This window comes from Dromiciops gliroides, chromosome 6, assembly GCF_019393635.1.
Source record: "Dromiciops gliroides isolate mDroGli1 chromosome 6, mDroGli1.pri, whole genome shotgun sequence".
Taxonomy (NCBI): Eukaryota; Metazoa; Chordata; class Mammalia; order Microbiotheria; family Microbiotheriidae; genus Dromiciops; species Dromiciops gliroides.
In genome coordinates, this window is record NC_057866.1 from 126,091,641 (window position 1) to 126,113,812 (window position 22,172).

The 22,172-nt window shown below is 43.5% G+C and overlaps 1 protein-coding gene across 1 annotated transcript; it reads left to right on the forward strand.

The window, feature by feature from the left end:
- The first annotated feature begins 788 nt into the window (after positions 1-788).
- SRD5A3 (steroid 5 alpha-reductase 3) lies at positions 789-20,707 on the forward strand. The gene is made up of 5 exons (XM_043971435.1): positions 789-1,231; positions 10,808-10,950; positions 14,252-14,449; positions 17,631-17,762; positions 19,917-20,707. Exons 1-5 carry the CDS (start codon positions 996-998, stop codon positions 20,174-20,176), a joined length of 969 nt encoding a protein of 322 aa, XP_043827370.1. The 5' UTR covers positions 789-995; the 3' UTR covers positions 20,177-20,707.
- The last annotated feature ends 1,465 nt before the right edge of the window (positions 20,708-22,172 follow it).

A 22,172-nucleotide genomic window follows, 5' to 3' on the forward strand; every position in this document is an offset into this window, starting at 1 on the left:
TGCAGTACTGTTTGTGGTATCTTCTAGCGTTTTCTGCCCTTATCATCATATCTGAGTAGATACTTGCCTTAGGGAAAATTGTTATAGAGGTTTTGTCTAATTTGCAAATGTATGCATTCCTTGGACTAACATTTCCTTTGTTCCTACTAAGTAGAAACCATAAAACGGAAAGCTATAGCCTTGCCAACACAGGAAAGTTGTGACCCTTTTTACTCTCAAACGGGGCACCATGCAACTTGACTTGAAACTTATATTCAATCGGCCTTGAAGATGCAGCTGAAGAATCACCATCTTCTGCAGGTAGCCATTTCTAATCGCAACTCATAGTGCCCTTCCTCCCAAACTACCTTACTTAAATTTGGGTACCTTTCATACATTTGTACTTATCCACTCTATATTTATACGGACCTGTGTTCCCTGTTAGGATGTAAGCTCCTTGCGAGTTGGGATTGTATCCCCCACTTTGGGAAATGCTTAGAGTCGCATATAAAAGTGTCTTTGCCTCTAGATTAGAGCCTATTTCCATCTTAACTTCTCCCGCGGTCTCTAGTGGGAGGCCTGAAGACAAAGGAGTCGGTGAATGAGGCACCGGCCCACGTGCTTTAGTAGGAGTGGGACAAACCTTTCGGATTGCATAAACCCTGCTTATTTTTAACCTTCCTACGTCCCTCGCGCTTCTTTTTGCCCCGCCCCCAAAGTGGGAGGCTCCCCCAAGGGTGTGGGGCGGGGGTACCCGCGGGAGGGTGGGCGCATCGCTCAGAGTAACCCCGAGGGGGCCAGGGCTCCCGCACTGGGGCCGGCCGAGGCTGGGCCCCGCGGCGCCGGGGAACCAGGCGCGCTCTCCCAGCCAGGCGGGGAAAAGTCTCCGAGTCTCCGCCCCGCGTGGCGCGTCAAACGCGTGCCGAGGTTCGGGGCCTGCGGGTCCGAGAGACGTTCCCAGCGTGCGCGCGCGCCCAGCCCCGGGCAGCCTTTCGGCGTGGGCGGCGGCGTTGGCCATGGCCCCGTGGGTAGGCGCCGGGCTCTTCCACCTCACTCCCATCGGAGCCCTGTGGCTCATCCTGGCCTGCGCCTTCCTCCTGGCCCTGCTGCTGCAGACCGCGCCGCCCAGCGTCTTTCCGCAGGGGCCCTTGGCTCTGTCCACCTTTTTCCAGGACCTGATCCGATATGGGAAAACCAAGAGCGTGGGGCAGCAGCGCCCGACCTCCTATGAGGTCTTCGATGTCCCCAAGAGGTAACTGACCTTGGTCTCCGCTTCCTAGTTCGCTCGTGGCGGAGCCCGCCCGGACGCCAGAAGGCTCCGAGGCGGCGCGCCACTCGTTCGGGTGGCCTGCAGGGGGCAGCAGAGGGCATGTTTGGCGAAGGCGACTGGAGGGAGAGCCGGGCGCAACCGTACGGAGCCGTGCCCCGACTGCGGGTCTAGCTCCGCTGGGATGGGCACGCATGCTTCCTGGCTCAGGCCACCGTGCCGGGCTCCGGACAGCGAAGAACACGCTATCCCGGGCGCTGCGCTCTCCTTTATCATTAAACATAAGCCGTGCTTTGGGTAGGGAAAGTCTTTTCTCAACAGCCTCCCCACCCCCCCTCGGCATCATCTTCTTTGATGTTTGAGTTGACTTACTAAAGGTTTCGAAGGCTATTTTTTACTCCTTCTAAACCCCTTCCTCATTCATGCCTCGCATGTGTGTTTTGATGAATGAATGAAAAGGCGTTTATTGTCAGGCAGGGTGCTTCGGGGCTGCAAAAGCGAAAGAGAAACCTTTGCACTAGTCTTCCAGGAACTTCCTTTTTAAATCTGATCTTTTCAGTTAATTACCATCCCATATGAGAAAAAGAAAACTCTCATAACAAATGCACATGGTCAAGAAAAGCAAAATATCGCCCATAAGCCATGTCCAAAAAATGTATGTCTCATTACTCACCTTGAGTCCGTGGTCTCCGATGTCTCAGGAGGTAGGTATTGGGCTTCCTTATTGGTCCCTTAGAATCGTGACAGGTTGTTGAATTGATTGGGTTCTCAAGGCTTTCAGGTTCTCTTTATAAGGTGGTTACTATATAAACTGTTCTCTTAAAACATTCTGTGGGAGAGACGATCCAAGTAGAAGAGGAAGAGAGGCTGGAGAAAAGTGTTTTGGTGGGAAGTAACAGAGGTGATGAGTACAACAGTATCTTGTCAATGGACGCATCTCCACCCTTTCCAGAAGCTGTAGTAATATGGACCTGTAACTGTTTTGGAGCAGGGTGTGGTACTAGCACCTGCTAAGTGCCAGACATCGTGCTAAGCTTTACAGACCTCCCATTTGAGACTCATAAGAATCCTGGGAAGTAGGTGCTGTTAAAATCCTCATTTTATGGTTGAGGAAACTGAGGCAGAGAGATTAAGTGACTTGTCCAGGGTCACACAGTGAGTATCTGAGGCAGGATTTGAACTCAGGTCTTCCTGACTCCAGTCCACTCTCTATCTGCTTTTACTAATCAGAACAGCAGGACCCCTGAATGGTGACTTCTAAAGTCGAGAAAGGGAGAGTCCATATAAGATGTCAGCATTCACATTGTATTGGATGAGTTATGTTTGGACCGTGATCACCATGCCCATCTTAGCCATGGCCCTTCATTTCAGTCTAACAGCAAGCTTTCCGTATTAAACAGTGCCACTTCTTATGTCTGGCATGACTCCTAAATGAACCCATATCAGGTGAAATTGACTGGTGGTCACTGCCAGAGTTGCCTGGTTAAGTGTCAGTGGTGACCACCCACTTGTGTAAGTTTTTTGAAGGTACAGGGACCCAAAATCTCCCATCTCTCAACTGCCTCTGTTACCATTTGGAACATCAGCTTTTCAGCATTATCCCATGGTGGGGAGGTGTGTAGAACATGTGATTTTCTTGAGGAATGAAATCTAGTTGCCTGAAATTAAATCAGCGCTAAGGAGCAATTCACTGAATCTGAGATTGGGAGGGGGGTGGTTTGGGTTATGTTTTTACTTTTTGAAAAAATTGAGTGCCAGGGTCCAGCTCAGAGTGTATTTATAGTTGGCATTTAGGACAGAAGAATGTGACCCAAAAAGCATAATCCCAAAGCAGTCTAACCTATCTTCAGCGGCCGAGAGGCTAAATACAGCCTGACTTCTGAGGTGTAAACAATCACTGTATTCTAACTGGTGGAGGCTGGTGTGGAAAGAGAGCAGGACTTAATCACTAGCCCTGAGATCATATCTGGTTCAGCCATTCACATTACCACCTGGATGACTAGGCAAGTCACCTGCCTCCTCACAGATGAAAATGATTTCATCATCTGCAAAATGAGGTTAGACCAGATAGCTCCATAGGTCCCCTGCAAATCTTAATCTGTGATCCTATATATTGGCATGAGTTGGAGCAGCAGTTTTTCTGACAAGAGAAAAATTGAATGAAGAATACAGACATAATAAAGTACAGGCAACATCTGCCTTAACTAAATCTTTAACTTTCTGAGATTATCCCCAACGTTAAGCTAAAGGAGTTAGAATTTATGTTTGCCAGAGAATCTCCTAAAACTGGGAATTTTCTCTCATCCTGGTTTTAATCAAAATAAATCTTTTCTCTCGCTTCCAATTTTTTTTCTTCCTTCTTATCACCTTTTCTGTCATTAATACACTCATAAAATGGAGGAGGAGAAATTGCTCTGTGCAGAATGTTGAATCTCCCATTTAATATAATAAGTTTTTGGAAAAACACGCTCTGCACAGTATTTGATAAGGGTCAGTATGTCAGAGTGTATAAAGTGGGTTTGGGGGGCAAACGAGACCTGGCTTCACATTCATCTCTGATACCAGTGGTATAACCCTGGGCATGTCACCAAATCATAGGCCATCTGTAGATGAGGGAGTGCCCCATGCAGATGAAATTCCAGACTTTTCTTTTATTGATATGCCATGTTTATCATGGATTTCTCTGGCTCCTACCCTGGTGCATACCTGTTACTTGGTGAGCAAAAAAATGGAGACGCCCTCGGATTTACAGCTGAGTGGACCCTTTGAGGTCATCCGAGGACTTTGTGACTTTCCCTTATTCCTCATTAGTATTATTAACAGTTGATTCTCGTTGGGCTCCTAGTAACTTCTTGTCTTTCCACTAAGTTATGAAATAATACTAGAGGACTTCCTCCCAAGTTTTGGAGCAGAACCTCCCATTATATGTCTCAGCTATTGTTTTTTTCTGAATCTAAACAATACAGTTCTTTTTGTATTGTCAGGGAAGATAATGGGGCAGATCCAGTTAAACAATGAGAGGTGTGTTGACCACAGTTCTTATGGAGAAGGAAGGAGTACCTGCCAGAAGTCTGAAAGCTTGAAAACCCTTATTTGATTGTGTTATATTCCATCTAAATTATTTTTTAAAACAAAAAATAACAGGGTGAGATAGGCACTGTGTTCATTAGAAAGAGAAAGATTTGGGGTCAAGGGACCAGGGTTTCATACATGTTCTGCCACTTCCTTATCTTCGGCTTTTGGGGCCTCAGTTTCCTCATGTGTAAAACAGGAGGTTGGATCATCTCCTATGATCCCATCATTTGTCATCCCAGAAGAACACAAATGAAGAAATATAATTTTTTTTGTGTGTGGGGCAATGAGGGTTAAGTGACTTGCCCAGGGTCACACAGCTAGTAAGTGTCAAGTGTCTGAGGCCGGATTTGAACTCAGGTCCTCCTGAATCCAGGGCCGGTGCTTTATCCACTGCGCCACCTACCTGCCCCCAGAAATATAATTTTTTATGCCAGGAATGAGAACTCCTTGAAGGAGAAAGGAACAAGCATTTATTAAACACCTACTATGTGCCAGGCACTGTGCCAAGCACTGGAGATACAAAAAAGCGGCAAAAGAGAGTCCCTGAACCCAAGGACTTCAAAATCACATGGAAACAACATAAAGATATTTCATTTGATTCTCATGACAAACCTGGGAGGTAGGCATTGTTATTTTCCCATTTTACAGTTGAGGAAACTGAGGCAGGCTGGTTAAGTGACTTGCCCAGGGTCACACGGCTAGTTAAGTATCTGAGGCTGGATTTGAACTCAGGTCTTTCTGCCTCTAGGACCAGTGCTCTAACTACTGGGCCACCCAGAGACTCCTCTTATTATTGAGGGCAATCTATGCTGTAGTAAGGCAGTTAGGTGATACAGAGGATAGAGTTCCAGGCTTGGACTGAAATACAGCCTCAGACACTTACTAGCTGTGTGACCCTGGGCAAGTCATTTGACCCTGTTTGCCTCAGTTTCCTCATCTGTACAATGAGTGGGAGAAAGAAATGGCAAACCACTCCAGTAGCTTTGCCAAGAAAACCCCACATGGGGTCAGGAAGAGTAGGACATGACTGAAAAACTACTGAACAGCTATGTTGTGAAAAAAAAACACTGCTTACTGCCTTCTCAGCTTTGTGCACGGTCCTTCATTTCTCTTTGCCTCCGTTTCCCATTTGTACCATGAGGAAGTGTAAACTAAATGACCTTTGCAGTCCCTTCCAGCTCGAAAGATATCATCCTATAAGTTGGTCCTTGAGCCACTTTTCCAGTTGACAGATCTGGTTCTTCATTCCCTCAGGAATCTCAGCATCTCCCAAGATCCCATCCATTCTGAAACTCCTTATCTGCTCAGCACCCCCTGGTCCTGGGGCTCCTCCCCTCCTCTGGCTGCAGAGGATGGACTGTGGAATAGCTTCTCCCCCATCCTCCATTTAAGGAGGGCCCCAGGGCAGTCATCTAATCTTTTTCCCATAGGGTCCACTCTTCTGGATTTCCTCATTCCCCCCAGCCATCATCCATCCTCTCTCCACCCCCTCCCAATTTTTCTGTGTTGGCTTCCCCAACCAGAGGCAGCTGGCTGTCTCAATGGATAGAGCACCAGCCTGGTTAGGAAGACCTGAGTTCAGATCCAGCCTCAGATACTAGCTGTGTGACCCTGAACAGATCGCTTAACCCGTTTGCCATTATCCATGAGAGAAGAAAATGACAAATCACAGCAGCCCTTTGCACTCCCCCCCCCCAACCCATAGATAGTATTGGTGTCATGGAGAGTTGGACATGACGGAATGATAACAACTTTCTCCATTAGATTGTAAGCGCCTAATACCCAGGGATTGTTTTTTGCCTTTATTTGTATCCCCAATGCTTGGCACATTAGTAATTGTTTACCTGCTGGTTGTATATGAGGCCAGAAGGTGTCATGGTTCAGTGTTGCAGCTTTTGGATACAGTAGTAACAGCCTGAGTGTTCTCCAGGGTATATGTGGCATTAAATAACCACAGCTGCCTGAATTAAAGAATATCATGGTTTAGTTCATCAGAGTCGATTTGGATCTGGAAGGGACCTTAGTGATCAGCCAGTCCATCCCCCTCATTTTACACAAAATTGAGAAATGACCTACCTGCCCAAGGTCCCATTGGCAGTCTGTCTGATTACAAATCTAGTGGTCTTTCTGCTATCGCCTCTCTCCCCCTTCCCTTTCTTCCCTTGGTCTCATTGTACCTGAAGGTGGATAGGATTATATGGAAGGGTATATGCCAGCAGCCCTGGTGAGCGTCATCCCTGTAGAAAATGGTGGGAAAGCTCCTTATTTATTCTTAGGCTTCATGAAGAACCCCCATGTTCAAAACTGGTGCCTGGTCAAGCCCCCCCTGTGCAGGATTGTGTTCCATTGAAAAGAACCCATTTGAAGGGCCTTGAGATCAAATCATATGGAAGATCAGTTGAAAGAACTTAGGTTCTTTAGCCTGGAAAAGATAAGGATTAAAGTGGAGGGTGAGACTTTTGGAAAGCTTTCTCGAGGCAGAAGGGATGGACACCTGGAGCAGAGCTGGGGACTCTTAAGTGGAAGATGTAGACAAGCTCGTCAAGGTATGAATTAACGGGAAACTTCCAAACAAGAAAAACGTGCCTAAAGTCGAAATAGCCAACCTGAGAGGTGGTGGGCTCCCCATCCTTAGAAGTCTTCAAATAAAGTTTGGATCATCTTTTGTTCCCAAGCGTACGGGAAAGGGAGTTCTCATGCAGATCCATGTGGGACACAATGACCTCTGAGGTACCTTCTGGGAAGGTAGAAAAGGTTTTTCATGCAGACCCAGGAAGAGACAGCATCTGTTTCAAGGACCAGCTTGGAAAAGCCTGGAGAAGCCCATCTCCCAGAAGATAAGTCAGCAAATGCTGATTCCATTCATACAGTCATTCATTCATGTTTGGCCACAGCTACTTATGAGCTCTGTCTACTCCAGTTGAGAATGTATTGACAGAGCACCTGCATCAAAGAAATCACAGGCTTTTTGAACTATCTGAAGTTTGAACAGTGTTCAGGTCTGATAGGGTCTGGTAGTTTTCATCTTCTTCCCAGATGCTATCTGGTAGGCTTTGTCCTCTTTTAGAAAAGCTACTGTTCTACATGTAACTGGAAAATAATAAAATACTTTTATTTAAAAAAAAAAAAAAAGAAAAGTTACTGTTAATATTTACAATGAGTCAGCGATCGGTACTGGCAGGCTCAGTCACCTTCCTTTCCCCTCCCCGCCCCACCCCTTCATGTGGCACATTAACTGCTTAAATATTATTAAACTTTGAACGTTTTGTTTTTCTGGACATCAAAGCAGTCTGAGAACTAAAGCTCAAATAAGTGCAACACCTTCATTACATTTGCGCAGGAGATGATGCGCCTGCGTTGTTGTTTTCAGATTTACCCTTACCTACCAGGGATTTGACTTCCTAAAACACTGTTGCCTTATAGTCATCTTCTGAGAAGTAGACTCCGTGTGAAGCAACTTGGTTGCACAGTTTTGAAACTTTCTGCCTTCCAGATTTGTGCTGAAGACCTAGAAAGCTGATTCTGCTGTGATTTTCTTTGGGGTTGGTGGTTTGTGTGTGTGCGGTTTTTTTTTTTAAACTTTGAACTCAGATAACTCCTCAGTAGATAGAAGGGGGCCTCGGAGATCACTTAGGTCAACTCCCCTCATTTTACATTTAAGGAAATTGAAACCCAGAAAGGAGTATATGGTCATAAAAGCAGAAAACATCTGAAGAGAGAAGTGACTGAAATTCTGTTGACTCAACTCACTGCCCTTTTTAGCCTGCCACCTCCCCTTCCTCTAGTCAGGTGTTTTTGTTTTGTTTTTAAGGTTTTATTCTGGCTCTGGTTTTTTGTTTGTTTTTTGGTGAGGCAATTGGGGTTAAGTGACTTGCCCAGGGTCACACAGCTAGTATGTGTTAAGTGTCTGAGGTCGGATTTGAACTCAGGTCCTCCTGAATCCAGGACCAGTGCTCTATCCACTGCGCCACCTAGCTGCCCCTCTAGTCAGGTGTTTTAAAAATCTGCAAATAAAGGGAGAGCACCTCATTTGGAATTCTTCATACAACAACACACTACAGAGTTGTGTGAGCCAACCTTACTTTACAGACTCATTCTGTTGTTGTTGTTGTTGTTGTTGTTGTTTTGGTTTGGTTTGGTTTGGTTGTTTGGGTTTTGTTTTTTAGCATTAACACCAGAACGCCACTGACAAGGGCATACTACTAATACTGATTCAGGAGTGCATGACACTCCTGAAGCGTCCTATAAGAATGTGCAAGAAAAGAGAGAGTAGAAAAAGGTGATGGCAGAACCAGGATTACTGTAACAGAAATCTGCTAACCTACAGGGAAGAAGGGGGGGAGAGGGGATGAACTCTGAGGGGACCATGTGTGGATTAAAAAGTATCTGGGACTGGGGCAGCTAGGTGGCGCAGTGGATAAAGCACCGGCCCTGGAGTCAGGAGGACCTGAGTTCAAATCCAGCCTCAGACACTTGACACTTACTAGCTGTGTGACCCTGGGCAAGTCACTTAACCCTCATTGCCCTGCAAAAAATTTTTTTTAATTAAAAGAATAAAAATAGGGGCAGCTAGATGGCTCAGTGGTTAAAGCATCGGCCCTGGATTCAGGAGTACCTGAGTTCAAATCCGGCCTCAGACACTTGACACTTACTAGCTGTGTGACCCTGGGCAAGTCACTTAACCCCCATCACCTGCAAAAACAAAAAAAATAAAAATAAAAAGTATCTGGGAGAATATGAAGAAAACCAGTGCTTTCCTATTGGTACTGCTGGCTAGGCAGGAGAGATTAGGAACAACTGCAGTATGTTAATGTAAGGCTACCTCAACCCATGAATGACTGGTGTTTGAAAGTCTCTTTCCAGACAACAAATGGAGTGAGTGGAAATCATTGGCCTCTTGGGAAAGGATTTTTTTTTCCTTTTTGGTTTTATTTTATGTTTTTTGCTTTTCTGTATATATGTAAGACTTAGCATGCCGCCTGGCACAAGAACTTAGTAAATACTTGTCCCTTGATTCTTATTTATTGGGGGGGGGTCTTTTTTAGAGGGGGTATAAAGGAATGGAATTAGAATTTCATCCATGTAGGGAGTTCCCAGTTAAGAAAATCCTTCTAGCAATGCAGATCCACACCTGTCTACTACAAGATGGCCAGTTAGAGTGGTAGAGTGTTGGATTTGGTGTTGGGGAACCTGGGTTCAAATTCCGACTCAGACACTTATGTGTTACTTTGAGTAAGTTATGGTACTCCTCTGGGCCTCAGTTTCCTTATGTGTAAAATGAAAGAAATGGACTAGATGGCCGCTAAAGCCTTTTCCAGGTCATGTACAATCTTAGAGACTGGCCTGGGGCACCTAGAAGTTATGTGACTTGCCCAGGGTTTCATAGCAGCTAAGAATCAAAGGGGGGAACTAGATGACTCAGTAGATAAAAGTTCTGGACCTGGATTCGTGAGGACCTGAGTTCAAATTTGGCCTTAATCCACTGGCGAAGGAAATGGCACACCACTCTAGTATCTTGTGAGCTGTGGTCCCCATGGTCATAGAGTCAGACACTACTGAACAACAAAGTATCAGAGACAGAATTTGAACCTGGGTCTGTCTGGCTCCAGAACCAGCTCTGTGATACACTATACCATGCTTCCATGCTAACTGATCTCAGCCAAATCTGAGAGTATCTTAGAAATGGAGCAAGGTATGTATTTCTTGGTCATTTCATCATTTCTATTCAGTTGTTTTCAGTTCTGTCTGACTCTTTGTGACTCCATTTGGGGTTTTCTTGACAAAGATATTGGAGTGGTCTGCCATTTCCTTCTCCAGCTCATTGTACAGATGAGGAAACTGAGGCAAACAGGGTTGAGTGACTTGCCCAAGGTCACACAACTTTAATGTCTGAAGCCAGATTTGAACTCAGAAAGATGTCTTCCTGATTCCAGGCCTGGCACTTTATCCACTGGACCACGTAGCAACCTTCAAATATAACTCCCAGAACTTAGTGCTGCCTAATAATTGAAGCAGAATGCTTTAATTTCTCTAGACAAATAACTTTAATTTGCCCCCCAGGCTGTGGTGTTTTAGGGCTTATTCTGTAAAGTCTTACAAAATCTTTGGAAACCATCCCACACCTGTTATTGCAGTATATAGAAATCCTACCTTCGTTTGGCTATGGAGGCCACAACATTGGTTTTCCTGGGATGCCATCATGGCCCATCTCTAGAACTTGAACCCAGAAGAGGGAGGCTTTGAGAGAGAGAGAGATAAGAAGCATTGCTAATTGAACCTCCATCTAAATGGTGCAAGATTTGTGGTGTTCTTAAGCTTTGGAAGAAATCTGGTCCCATGAGGGCCTTCTGCCAATGAGCCTCATTCTAACAGCACATTTGCAATAACTTTCTGATAGAATTCAAGTCCTCAAAAGCATTAAACTTCCTCCAGGCTGACTTAGCCTAAGCCCCCTTGACTCATACCAGGTTTCTGTTGTTTCTACAGGTGGTTTTGCCATTTCTACATCATTTCGGTGGTGTGGAATGGCTTCTTGCTCCTATGCCTTACCCAAGCCTTGTTCCTAGGAACACCCTTTCCAGTGTGGCTTCAGGATTTGCTCAGAAAACTCGGGGCTTCACAAATGCAAGGTAAACTCCCCCCACCACTCACTTCCCAACATTCATCCTGTTTTGATAATGTCAAGTTAGCAAGAATTGCCCATGGCATGCTACAGATAGAGTAAAAATCAATCCTTACCCCCAGCCTGTCAAAATTAGGAAATATTTTGTAAAGTTTGTGCATAGTGAGTACCCTCTGGAGTTGGGGACAAGAAGATGTAGGATTGAATCCCACCTCAGATAACTACTGGCTATGGGACACTAGGCAAATCAGTTCATCTCTCCGCCTCAGTTTCATCATCTGTAAGATGGGGCAGCGCCTTCCTCACAGAGTTGTGAGACTAGGATGATATGAGAAGTGCTTTGCAAACCTTAAATTGCTATATATGTTAGCTATTATTATTGAAGCAGCTAGGTGGTACAGCAGATAAAGTACCAGGCCTGGAGTTGGGAAGACCTAATTTCAAATCTGTCCTGAGAAACTTACTAGCTATGTGACCCTGAGCAAGTCACTTAACACTGTTTGCCTAAGTTTTCTCATCTGTAAAACAAGCTAGAGAAGGAAATGGCAAACCATTCCAGTATCTTTTCCAAGAAAACCCCTAAAAGGGTGATAAAAAATTGGACACAACTGCAATGACTAAACAACAACAAAATTATTTTTATTATTACAAGTCTTGCTTGGAGTAGGAGGTAGAAGAAAAAAATAGAAAAATGAAAATTGTAGAGAGGAGTGAATAGCTTTTACTCCAATCTTCAGAGCCAAGCTTTTGAATTGGCTTTCCTGACTTTGAGACAAGTGCTGTGCCCCCGCCTCTCTCTCTGTATGTATCTTGTAAGACAGTGACAGGATGAGATCTGTCCCATCAGATGGTGTCCACACATCAAAGAGAGCACAGATCTGTGGAAGCATCAAAGAAGCCGTAAACAGCTGAAAAGGAGCAAAAAGTGTGTCCTATCCTTTACTCTGAAACATTAGTTTCTAGGACACATGGTGTCACAAGGTAATCAGCACAAAGCCTCAGGACTTCGATGAGCTTTTGCTGGGAAACTCGATACAAAACTTTGGGAAGAAAAAGTAAAAATACGTTACACAGTGAGTTTGCAGTAAACTGGTAATCCTTTTGCCATCTTTTTTTTTTAAAAAAACAATTACAGGGCAGCTAGGTGGTGCAGTAGATAAAGCACTGGCCCTAGATTCAAGAGGACCTGAGTTCAAAGGCGGCCTCAGACACTTGACACTTACTAGCTGTGTGACCCTGGGCAAGTCACTTAACCCTCATTGCCCCACCCCCCCAAAAAAGACGATTACAAAATACCCTCTTCCCATTTAGCTACACTTTTAAAAATGGAAAACTTGGAGGGAAAAATAATAACCGACCTAAACCAAAATTAACCACAGTGAGGAGCAAGATGCAAACATCTCCTGTCCCCCAGCGGCTCAATCCTGTCACAGCTTCCCTAGGAACAGGAATTTTGAGCTGTTAGACCAGGAGAACTAGGAGGGGAAGAGCAGACTCCCTTTTTGAAAGGAGAGAAGATTCCACTACATCTCTTCATTTAAACAACCATTTTTCAGGACTTGGTTGAATTATACTAGAGCTTACCAGTAGAAGGAAGGGGAAGGGTGTGTGTGTGTGTGTGTGTGTGTGTGTACTAAACAATTTGTGCCATTGCAGGGAACAGAGGCCCAGAGCAGGGCTGTTCTTCAGTCTGATTGTCATATGAAATGTACAGTTTGTTTGCTTTGGGTTTTGTTGCTAGTTCTGTCCCTTTCTGGTTCAGTCTGTGTCTCTAGGTGACTCATGTTTGTTCTCTCTTAAACGGCTTCTTCTCTCCCCTGTCCCCATACTGTCCCCAGTTCCCCCGACTGGGGCAGGACGCAGAGGACCTTGTCTGCATCTGCAATGTTTGACTGCCTTCATGTCTGCCTGAAAGTGCCAGGAAGCACAGGTGGATCTTGGCCTTCCACTACATAGGGACCTCCATAGCGTGAAACACGTGCTCCCAAGTGGCTTCTCTTATCTTTCAGACCAGGTCACTTTATCTGACAGCAGGGGGCTTTCCATGTAGTTCAGAAAGTGTCATCTATAGGAGGGCGTCTTAAACATTTTTCCACTCACGACCCCTTTTCTCCCAAGAAATTTCTACACGACCCCAGCTATGTAGGTATATAAACTAGGTATATGTAACCATTTACTCAGCCACATAGGAAGTCTTGACCCGTGGTTTAAGAAGCTTTGCTCTATAGCATAGCTGTGATCAGATGCTTACAATAATTAATTAAAAGCAAGCATTTTTGTAGCGCCTACTATGTGCCAGGCACTGTCCTAAGCACTTTATGAATATCTCAGTTTATCCTCACAACAACTCTGTGTGGTAGGTGCTGTAATTATCCCCATTTTACATTTAAAGAAACAGAGGCTGGCAGTGATTAAATGACTTGTCCAGGGTCACACAGCTGGTAAGTATCTGAGACTGGATTTGAACTCAGGACTTCCTTATTCCAGGCCTGGTGCTTTCTCCACTTTGACACCTAGCTTCTCGAAGAAGGTTTCAGGGGACCAGGGTTCCCATCCCAGGACTGCTACTTGATTAGCCAATCAAATAAATAAATAAATGAATGAATAAATTAATTAATTAATTAAAAAAAATAATTCTGGGCGTATATCTATAAAAAATGAGGGGTTTAGGGGCGGCTAGGTGGCGCAGTGGATAAAGCACTGGCCCTGGATTCAGGAGTACCTGAGTTCAAATCCAGCCTCAGACACTTACTAGCTGTGTGACCTTGGGCAAGTCACTTAACCCCCATTGCCCCGCCAAAAAAAACAAAAAAAATGAGGGGTTTAGGGGCAGCTAGGTGGCACAGTGGATAGAGCACCGGCCCTGGAGTCAGGAGTACCTGAGTTCAAATCCGGCCTCAGACACTTAACACTTACTAGCTGTGTGACCCTGGGCAAGTCACTTAACCCCAATTGCCTCACTAAAAAAAAAAAAAATGAGGGGTTTGGGGACAGCTAGGTGGCGCAGTGAATAAAGCACCAGCCCTGGATTCAGGAGGACCTGAGTTCAAATCTGGCCTCAGACACTTGATATTTACTAGCTGTGTGACTCTGGGCAAGTCACTTAAGCCTCATTGCCCTGAAAAGGAAAAAGAAAAAATGAGGGGTTGTAATGAACTATCTTTAAGCTGAACAAAACTATTCAAACTATACTAACCTGTCTTTAGCTTGAAGGTCGTCCAGTTCTGTGTTTTACCATTGGAAACATAGCATTGAACGTGAGCCTCAGGAGAGGCAGGTCCTTGAGTGTGTTGTGCTTTTAATTGCAGGTGATGAGCTGGTCCTTTCCACCTTTTTGGTGCTAATGTTTATGTGGCTCCATAGTATAAGAAGACTCATTGAGTGCCTCTTCATCAGCGTGTTCTCAGAGAGCGTGATTCACGTGGTCCAGTACTGCTTTGGAATCTCTTACTATGTTATTATTGGCTTGACAGTGCTGTGCCAAGCACCAATTGATGGCAGAAATGGTGAGTGCTTCCATTGGTCTGTCTGTCCAGCTTAGCTCTTTGGGCTTCATTGACAGCATAGTGTGGGGCAGAATGCTGTACCAGGTGTTGTGGGAGAGTCGATGATACAATCCCTTGGGTTCGAGGAGCTTGTGACCTTATGGGAAAGTTAGCAACAGGCAACAGAAACGTATGCCTAGATGTGATTTTGCTTCTTCGATGAGGTAGAGCCGAGATAAACACAGAACCGTGGATACCTTTCCCTGGTCCAGCTATTGCCTCTAACCACTCACTTGTGCAGGTTGCTGCATTGTGGCTCCTGGCATCATGGGAATGGTTTATTCAGATCCAGGTTTACTATGAGAAAAGTTCCTTAATCCTTTGGAAAATAACAAAACATTCCCTTCTCCTGTGAGGGTAGGATAAGGTTCCACAGAGCCTATAACTTAGCATTTTCTGCCTATCACAAATAACAAGCTTATTGTAATGGGAGGGCCAGAGAGAGGAAAAGGGTAGTGTGAAATTGAAATAGCATTTTTTCAACATTCCTTATATCAGAGCAAGGGTTCTTGATCTGAGATCTAGAGATTCCAGAGATCTGACAGATTTCTGGAAGTCCGTGAACTTGGATAGGGACAAAATTTCATTTTTATTTTCATTAACCTCTAACTGAAATTTAGACCTAAACCTCAGTTGTTTAAAACCCTGATTCTAGGGGGCAGCTAGGTGGCACAATGGATAAGGCACTAGCCTTGGATTCAGGAGGACCTGAGTTCAAATCCAGCCTCAGACACTTACTAGCTGTGTGACCCTGGGCAAGTCACTTAAACCCCATTGCCCTGCAAAAAAAAAAAAAAAAAAACACCATGATTCTGAGAAGGGGTCCACAGTCTTCACCAGACTGCCAGTGGGGTCCATGATACAAAAAGGGTTAAGAACCACTGATTTGGAGGGAAATCACGATCATGGATTGCATTTTTAAATTTTTAAATGTTACCCATAAGCTTTGTCTCGACACAGCACTTTCCAGCAAGCACCCAAACAGCACTCATAAGGTATGTTCCCCGAAAACCGTTTATATCTGTTGTTAAGAAAAGGGAGCAGTGTGTCCTTTAACAGTATTGATCACTGTAAGAAACTGGGTTGTGGTGACTGTTCAGTCTCAAAATTTTCTATAGCCTAATGCATTAACATCTTTGTTGCAAGCTGGTTTTTTATTACATCTGTCACTATCTGGATTCTGGCACTGTATTTCTCTCTGACGTGAATCTGTTTTCTCCCAGAGTCATATTTCCCCTTTGATTACTAAAAGCAACCCTTATCCTATCTATACAAATTTATATTGAATTTTCTGTGTGTCTAATACTTAAGCATTGGTTCGCTTTGATTTCTACTTCCCCATCTAAATTTTCCCATAAGGCCTTAGGAGGCTTTCAGGAGAGGCTTCTTAAATGATTTTTATACTTCCTCTCTTTGTGCGGTATTTATTTTCTCCCTGGGATCATGACACAGTCAGATTCCTCTGATAGTTCAATACCCCTAGAATAAGATGACTCAGTTAAGCTGCTCTGAATTTAATTAGCTCAATTAAATTGAGATGTTGTATTTTCCATACTGGGAAGAACTTTTTTTTGACATGATTTTAGTTAATGGCATGATTTTCACACATTCTTGGTGAATGCCAGCAACTTTTGTTTTCCAAAGTGCTTCTGGCTGTTGGCTTCCAGCCTCCTGACTCCCTAGTACCTAGCACAGTGCCTGGCACATAGCAAGCACTTAATAGATGTTTGTGTTTCAACTGGGTGATTGACGTCACTGAGCTCTTTTGGAGCTGTGGGCCAGATTGTGTTCCCTCTCCGCTTGCATTGCTTTCTGAACTTCTCTTAGGAGAGCTCCAGGGAGGAGTGGACACCCATGGATGTTAGCACATATTTGCCAGGTGCTAGATGCTCCTATAAATTTCCTTGAGCCTTCCCTTCCCCTGACCCCTTCTAATAATACTGCCAGCCACCTACCTCCTGGGGTTGTTGCTCCAGCATTCCTAGGGCATCTTATTTGGACCTCTCCTTTTCCCTCATCCTACCTTCTGTTATCTTTATTTGTGTAGTGTCTACACATTTCCAACCCACCACTGCCCCTACTCCCTTAGGGTATTGTGATTTAATGTTAATGGAAGCTTTGGAACATTCCTGTCTGAGCCACCTGGTTACAAGCCCCAGGTAAAACAGTCTTTGAAGAGGAAGGTTGCATCAAATTTGCCATCTCTTTTTTTAAACGTAATTTCTGGATTTGAAGGGTTTTTTTTTTTTCTCCCCTTGGAGATCCTTTTCCTACAATTACATTCAAGTCCTATCTTTATGACTGTGGAGAAATCAGATATCTCTGGATCTCAGATTCCTCATCTATAAAATGAGAGAATTGGACTAGATGACATTTCTTTTAGCTCTCAAGCTCTGATCCTGTAATCTAAAAGACCCCTCTAACTATGGATTGGGATCCCATCAATCAGAAGGCTTCTCTCCACTTGTATGTCTGTAATTTGTGGTTTTTTGATTAGGAAAAGAGCTCATTTCTGATCCCTCCCCTCAGGTGCTTACTTTGTCTTCACGGTAGGTATGTGGAGCATGCAGAAATAAAGAATACCCTGTGTTTCTAGGAATTGTTTTCCTGACATTGGAACAGAATGAATTGCCTTTAAGCATGGCTTTTGAACAGAAATTCCTTTACAGTTTTTTCATGACACAGGATAGTACCCACTGCTTTTCCCTGCCACAAACCTGTCAGTATGCTTTTTCATGGCAGAAGTAATCATACTCCACACCCTTATGCATCATAGCATTGTTGCTAGCCATAGAGTACAGAATTCCACTTTTAAAAGGGAACATGGCCTAGAGCATGCCGACAGAGAAAAATGTCTCACAGCGTAGGATCTTCTGCCAGTGGCTCCAAAGTTTGTCAGCCAGTGGAGAGCAAGGCTGTCCCTTGTCTAGAGACCTGAAGGGAAGGGAGAGGAAGGGGAGGTTCTCCACTTTGCATCCTGATGAGTTCACCTTCCAGGTGCATAAGGAAAAAATCAGACTGGTAGGATGGTTCTATGAGTTCTGTTCCTGAGCACACTTGTCAAGGTTTTTCCCTTTTCCAGACACACTGTATTTCTGGTGTCAACAACATTTTGCTAATCAGGTCATTGTCACATCCACAGTTTATATAGGGAAGAGTCTGTTGATGCAAGCACGTTGGTTCCATATCCTGGGAATGATGATGTACATCTGGTCATCTGTCCATCAGCACAGGTGTCATGTCATCCTGGCTAATATGAGGAAAAATGATTCAGGTGAGCTTATTTAGGCTTGCAGCCTATCATCGCTAATATTCAGAGCACAATTGTTCTTTTCTGCACCAACCAGCTAGATGGCTTAGTACAGATTACTTTACCTATAAGGGTCTCAATTTCCTCACCCATAAAATGAAGGGTTTAGACCAGATGATCTCTGTCCCTTCCCACTTTAGTGTTCAAAGATTCTTACATTTTCCAGACATAGCTTATGTACTAATTTGTTTTGCTTTACAATCATTTGTTACAAGGGAAGGTTGAGGGAGCAAAGAATTAGTGGGTAGTAATAAGATTTTTTAAAAAGCGGCTATGAAATATTTTTAAATAGAGTATACAAAAAGGGCAGTCTTGTTACTACATTGTTAAAATTCAATATACAATAAAAAAAATCATAACATGTTCACAGTTTCACATCCAATCCTCTTTTTTGCTCCTAGTACATTGAAATGTACATGTTGGATGAGGGGCAGCTAGGGGGCACAGTGGATGGAGCCCTGGCCCAGGAGTCCAGAGGTCATGAGTTCAAATCCAGCCTCAGACATTTGATAATTACTAGCTGTGTGACCCTGGGCAAGTCACTTAACCCAGTTGCCTCAAACACCCAGGGCCATCTCCAGTTGTCTTGATGTATATCTTGCCACTGGACCCAGGTGGCTGTGGAGGAGAGAGTGAAGCTGGTGACTTTGCACAGCCCTTCTTCACTTAAATCCAATTCATTGCAAGTCATGACATCTGTCATGGTCTTCTTTGAGAAGGACACACAGCCTGTTGGATGAAGTACTAACCCGTTGCCCACCTTTTGGGCAGTGGTCTTGACATCTGAGAGAGGGGATGATAACGCTGCCAGCCACTTACCTTGTAGGGTTGTTGGAAGCATACCATAAAGCATCAGAGAGAGACATTTGCCTTTATTAGAGTTGGGGGGAGAGAGAAGAGAAACCCAAATTAAGCAGAGTTACTGCTTTTCTAGTAAAAAAAAAAATTTTTTTTGGTGAGAAAGAAATGAAATTCATTGACGAGGACATTTTGGAATTCCTGATTCATGGGCTTGCCATCTTTGGAGGTTATAGAATTCTGTTGCCTTCGCATTTATTTAACATTTTATGCCACCAAAATGCACAGGCAGTAGTTGTTTTTAATTCCTCTCTCCAAGAACCTCGTAAGTTTGGGATAGCGATGCCCAGAAATACTGTCTTGGCTTCAAACTATGTGTAAATGTACGAGGGCAAAAAGAAAAATAATCATTTATAATCTCTCAGGCTCTAGCCCTTTCGTTTATCCTACTGCATTTACCCCACTCTTTAAACGATCTTTCCTTCTTTAAAAGTAAAATTAATGGGGGCAGCTAGGTGGCGCAGTGGATAAAGCACTGGCCCTGGATTCAGGAGGACCTGAGTTCAAAGCCAGCTTCAGACGCTTGACACTAGCTGTGTGACTGTGGGCAAGTCACTTAACCCTCATTGCCCTGCAAAAAAAAAAAAAAAGTAAAATTAAACTTCAGCCTTTGGGATAGGTCGTTTGCTCATCTATAACGGGTTGTTGTGAGATTAAAATGAGATGTGTTTGTAAGGGGTTTTACAAACTATGAAATGCTGGTTGCTGCTCCTGTTGTTGTTATATGGAAAAATGCAAGATAACCAAGCCCCAGAAAGTAAGCTTTAGGTCAGAGTATGCTTTTGGGCCTAAAATATCCAGATAATTTACATGGTTAGCCTTAGAAATCCTCTTACTTTCGGAATTGGCTTGCCAAGTAGCTGATTGTTTCCTCTAGTAAATTTAGTTTCCACCTAAAACAATTTAGTCTTTTATAGAAAATTGCCTCAACACATGTCAGTTTTTGTCATCAAGTTCATATAAAAATGGGGTTGAAGTTTGAAGTTGGAATCTTTTTCGGTTACCAAGCTAATGATGTCCCTTTTTTATACAAACTTTTTGTACTAGTTTTTCTTTTATAATTATTAATGTTTGGATTGCTGAACTGAATAGTTTTTTATGTAGAAATTGGTCACTAATGTCAAGATTGTGTGTTTTACATGTAGATGGGTGAGACTATAATATAAATGCAAGTATAATTGCATGCTTTCTAGAGCATGAACTCACTTCCAAACCCTCATTTGAAATTCATGCTGTCTTTTTTTTTTTTTTTCATTTCAGGAAAGGTCATTCACTCTAACTACAGAATTCCTTTTGGAGACTGGTTTGAATATGTTTCTGGCCCTAATTATTTTGCAGAACTGATGATCTATGTGTCCTTGGCTATCACCTTTGGATTCTACAATTTTACCTGGTGGCTTGTGGTATCATATGTCCTCTTCAGCCAGGCCTTGGCTGCCGTTTTGAGCCACAAATTCTACCTGAGCAAGTTTGACTCCTATCCAAAGCATAGGAAGGCTTATGTGCCATTTTTGTTTTAAGATTGTCTGTATTTTAAAAACAAACTAAACAAAACCCTTTGCAGATTCTGAGCAAGAGGATTTACATTCCCGGGAGCAAAAGTGATGGGGTAGGGGTGTAGAAAGAGAATTACTTTATGCTAAAGCCAGGTGTGCAGGACAGAACAAAAGTCTTGCTTCTGTTTTTATATGAAAACCAGAATGGATAAAAGAACCTCATGAGCAGATAGAAACTTCAAGAAATACATGTTTTTAAACAGATCTTAGAAAACAAGCCAAATGCAGCAGATGAGACTATTCTAGGCCACTTCGAAAGCACACCAGTGAAAAACTGTTAAGGTGCTTCAGAAAAAAAGAAGAAATAATATGGCCTGAGACTCTGGATGGTTTGTCCGGTCAGTATGAGGTTTACTAACTGGGCTATGAGCAAAGACCCATCAAGAATGTAGGACATGCCTCCCAATTTTTTTGCACTCTCTTTTTTCCTTCCTTCCTTCCTTCCTTCCTTCCTTCCTTCCTTCCTTCCTTCCTTCCTTCCTTCCTTCCTTCCTTCCTTCCTTCCTTCCTTCCTTCCTTCCTTCCTTCCTTCCTTCCTTTCTTTCTTTCTTTCTTTCTTTCTTTCTTTCGGGCAATAAGGGTTAAGTGACTTGCCCAGGGTCACATAGCTAGTAAGTGTCAAGTGTTTAAGGCTGGATTTGAACTCAGGTCCTCCTGCATCCAGGGCCAGTGCTTTATCCACTGTGCCACCTAGCTGCTCCCGCACTCTCAACATCTGAAGAGACAAAACACTACAGCAGTTTACAGGTGGTTTCAGGGAAAACAAGGGTTTTTGGAGCTGGCTTATGCTTTGGCGAGCCACTATCAAAAAAACTCCGGGAACTTGGAAACACCTATAGACTCTTGGCTTGGTACATAATCTAACTCGAATGCTCAACAAAAATCCTGCCTTCATCCTGCATGTTGTGGAACCACCTTGTAGATGGAAGCTTCTTAAAATGACAACTTTTTGATATGTCAGGAGCTAAGTCATCTTGAACTTCCTCGATCTTGAATGCTCTACAGCAAATAAGTGCTGTGATGAGGTTCTCATTGTCATTGTCCATATGACTCATGTTTGCCTGAGTTGGTTTCCATTATGTGAAGAACCTTCAGATTCTTAGTCTATTGGATTTAATCATTTAAGCAGCACTGTATAAACAAATGCTGACGTGCTGACTAGCCTCCCCACAAAGGCATTATTGATACTTATGTTTGAAAGACTTAAAATATTCCTGTTCGAACTCATCTCACACTGGAAAAAGTTCACATTTACTTAGGAAAGGGGATAATGTTTACACTACTAATAATAAAGTTAAGAATTAAGTATCATCCTCGATTAATGAAAGAATAATATGCAATGCATGAGAAAATGATCCTTAAATAGGAAAAAAAATAGTCCATCCCATCCAGCCCTCTTCGCCCAGTTAGAATTCAGTGCAATATTAAGAAAATAGCACTAGCTTCTCTGTTTGGTTTTTGTTTTTTGGCAGGGCAGTGATGGTTAAGTGACTTGCCCAGGGTCACACGGCTAATAAGTGTCAAGTATCTGAGATCAGATTTGAACTCAGGTTCTCCCTTATAATAATCTTGAGTTCATAATTTTAAAAGCACAAAGATGTGACAAGACCACATTCTCTTCTAAGAGCAAATCCTTCGTCTTTGGCTGGAGGCATAATGACACATAATTTTTTTAAAAACCTATTGTATGGGGGCAGCTAGGTGGTGCAGTGGATAGAGCACTGGCCCTGGAGTCAGGAGGACCTGTGTTCAAAGCCAGCCTCAGACACTTAACCCTTACTAGCTGTGTGACCTTGGGCAAGTCACTTCACCCCAATTGCCTCACCAAAAAAAACCCAAACCAAAAAACCTATTGTACTCCCATGAGAAGTGCAGATAAATCAGAGACTGCTGTTGACCTCTTTTCAAACTTAAGGTTTTTCGTTGGTATCAAGTATATTTGTGACTAGGCATGTTGTAA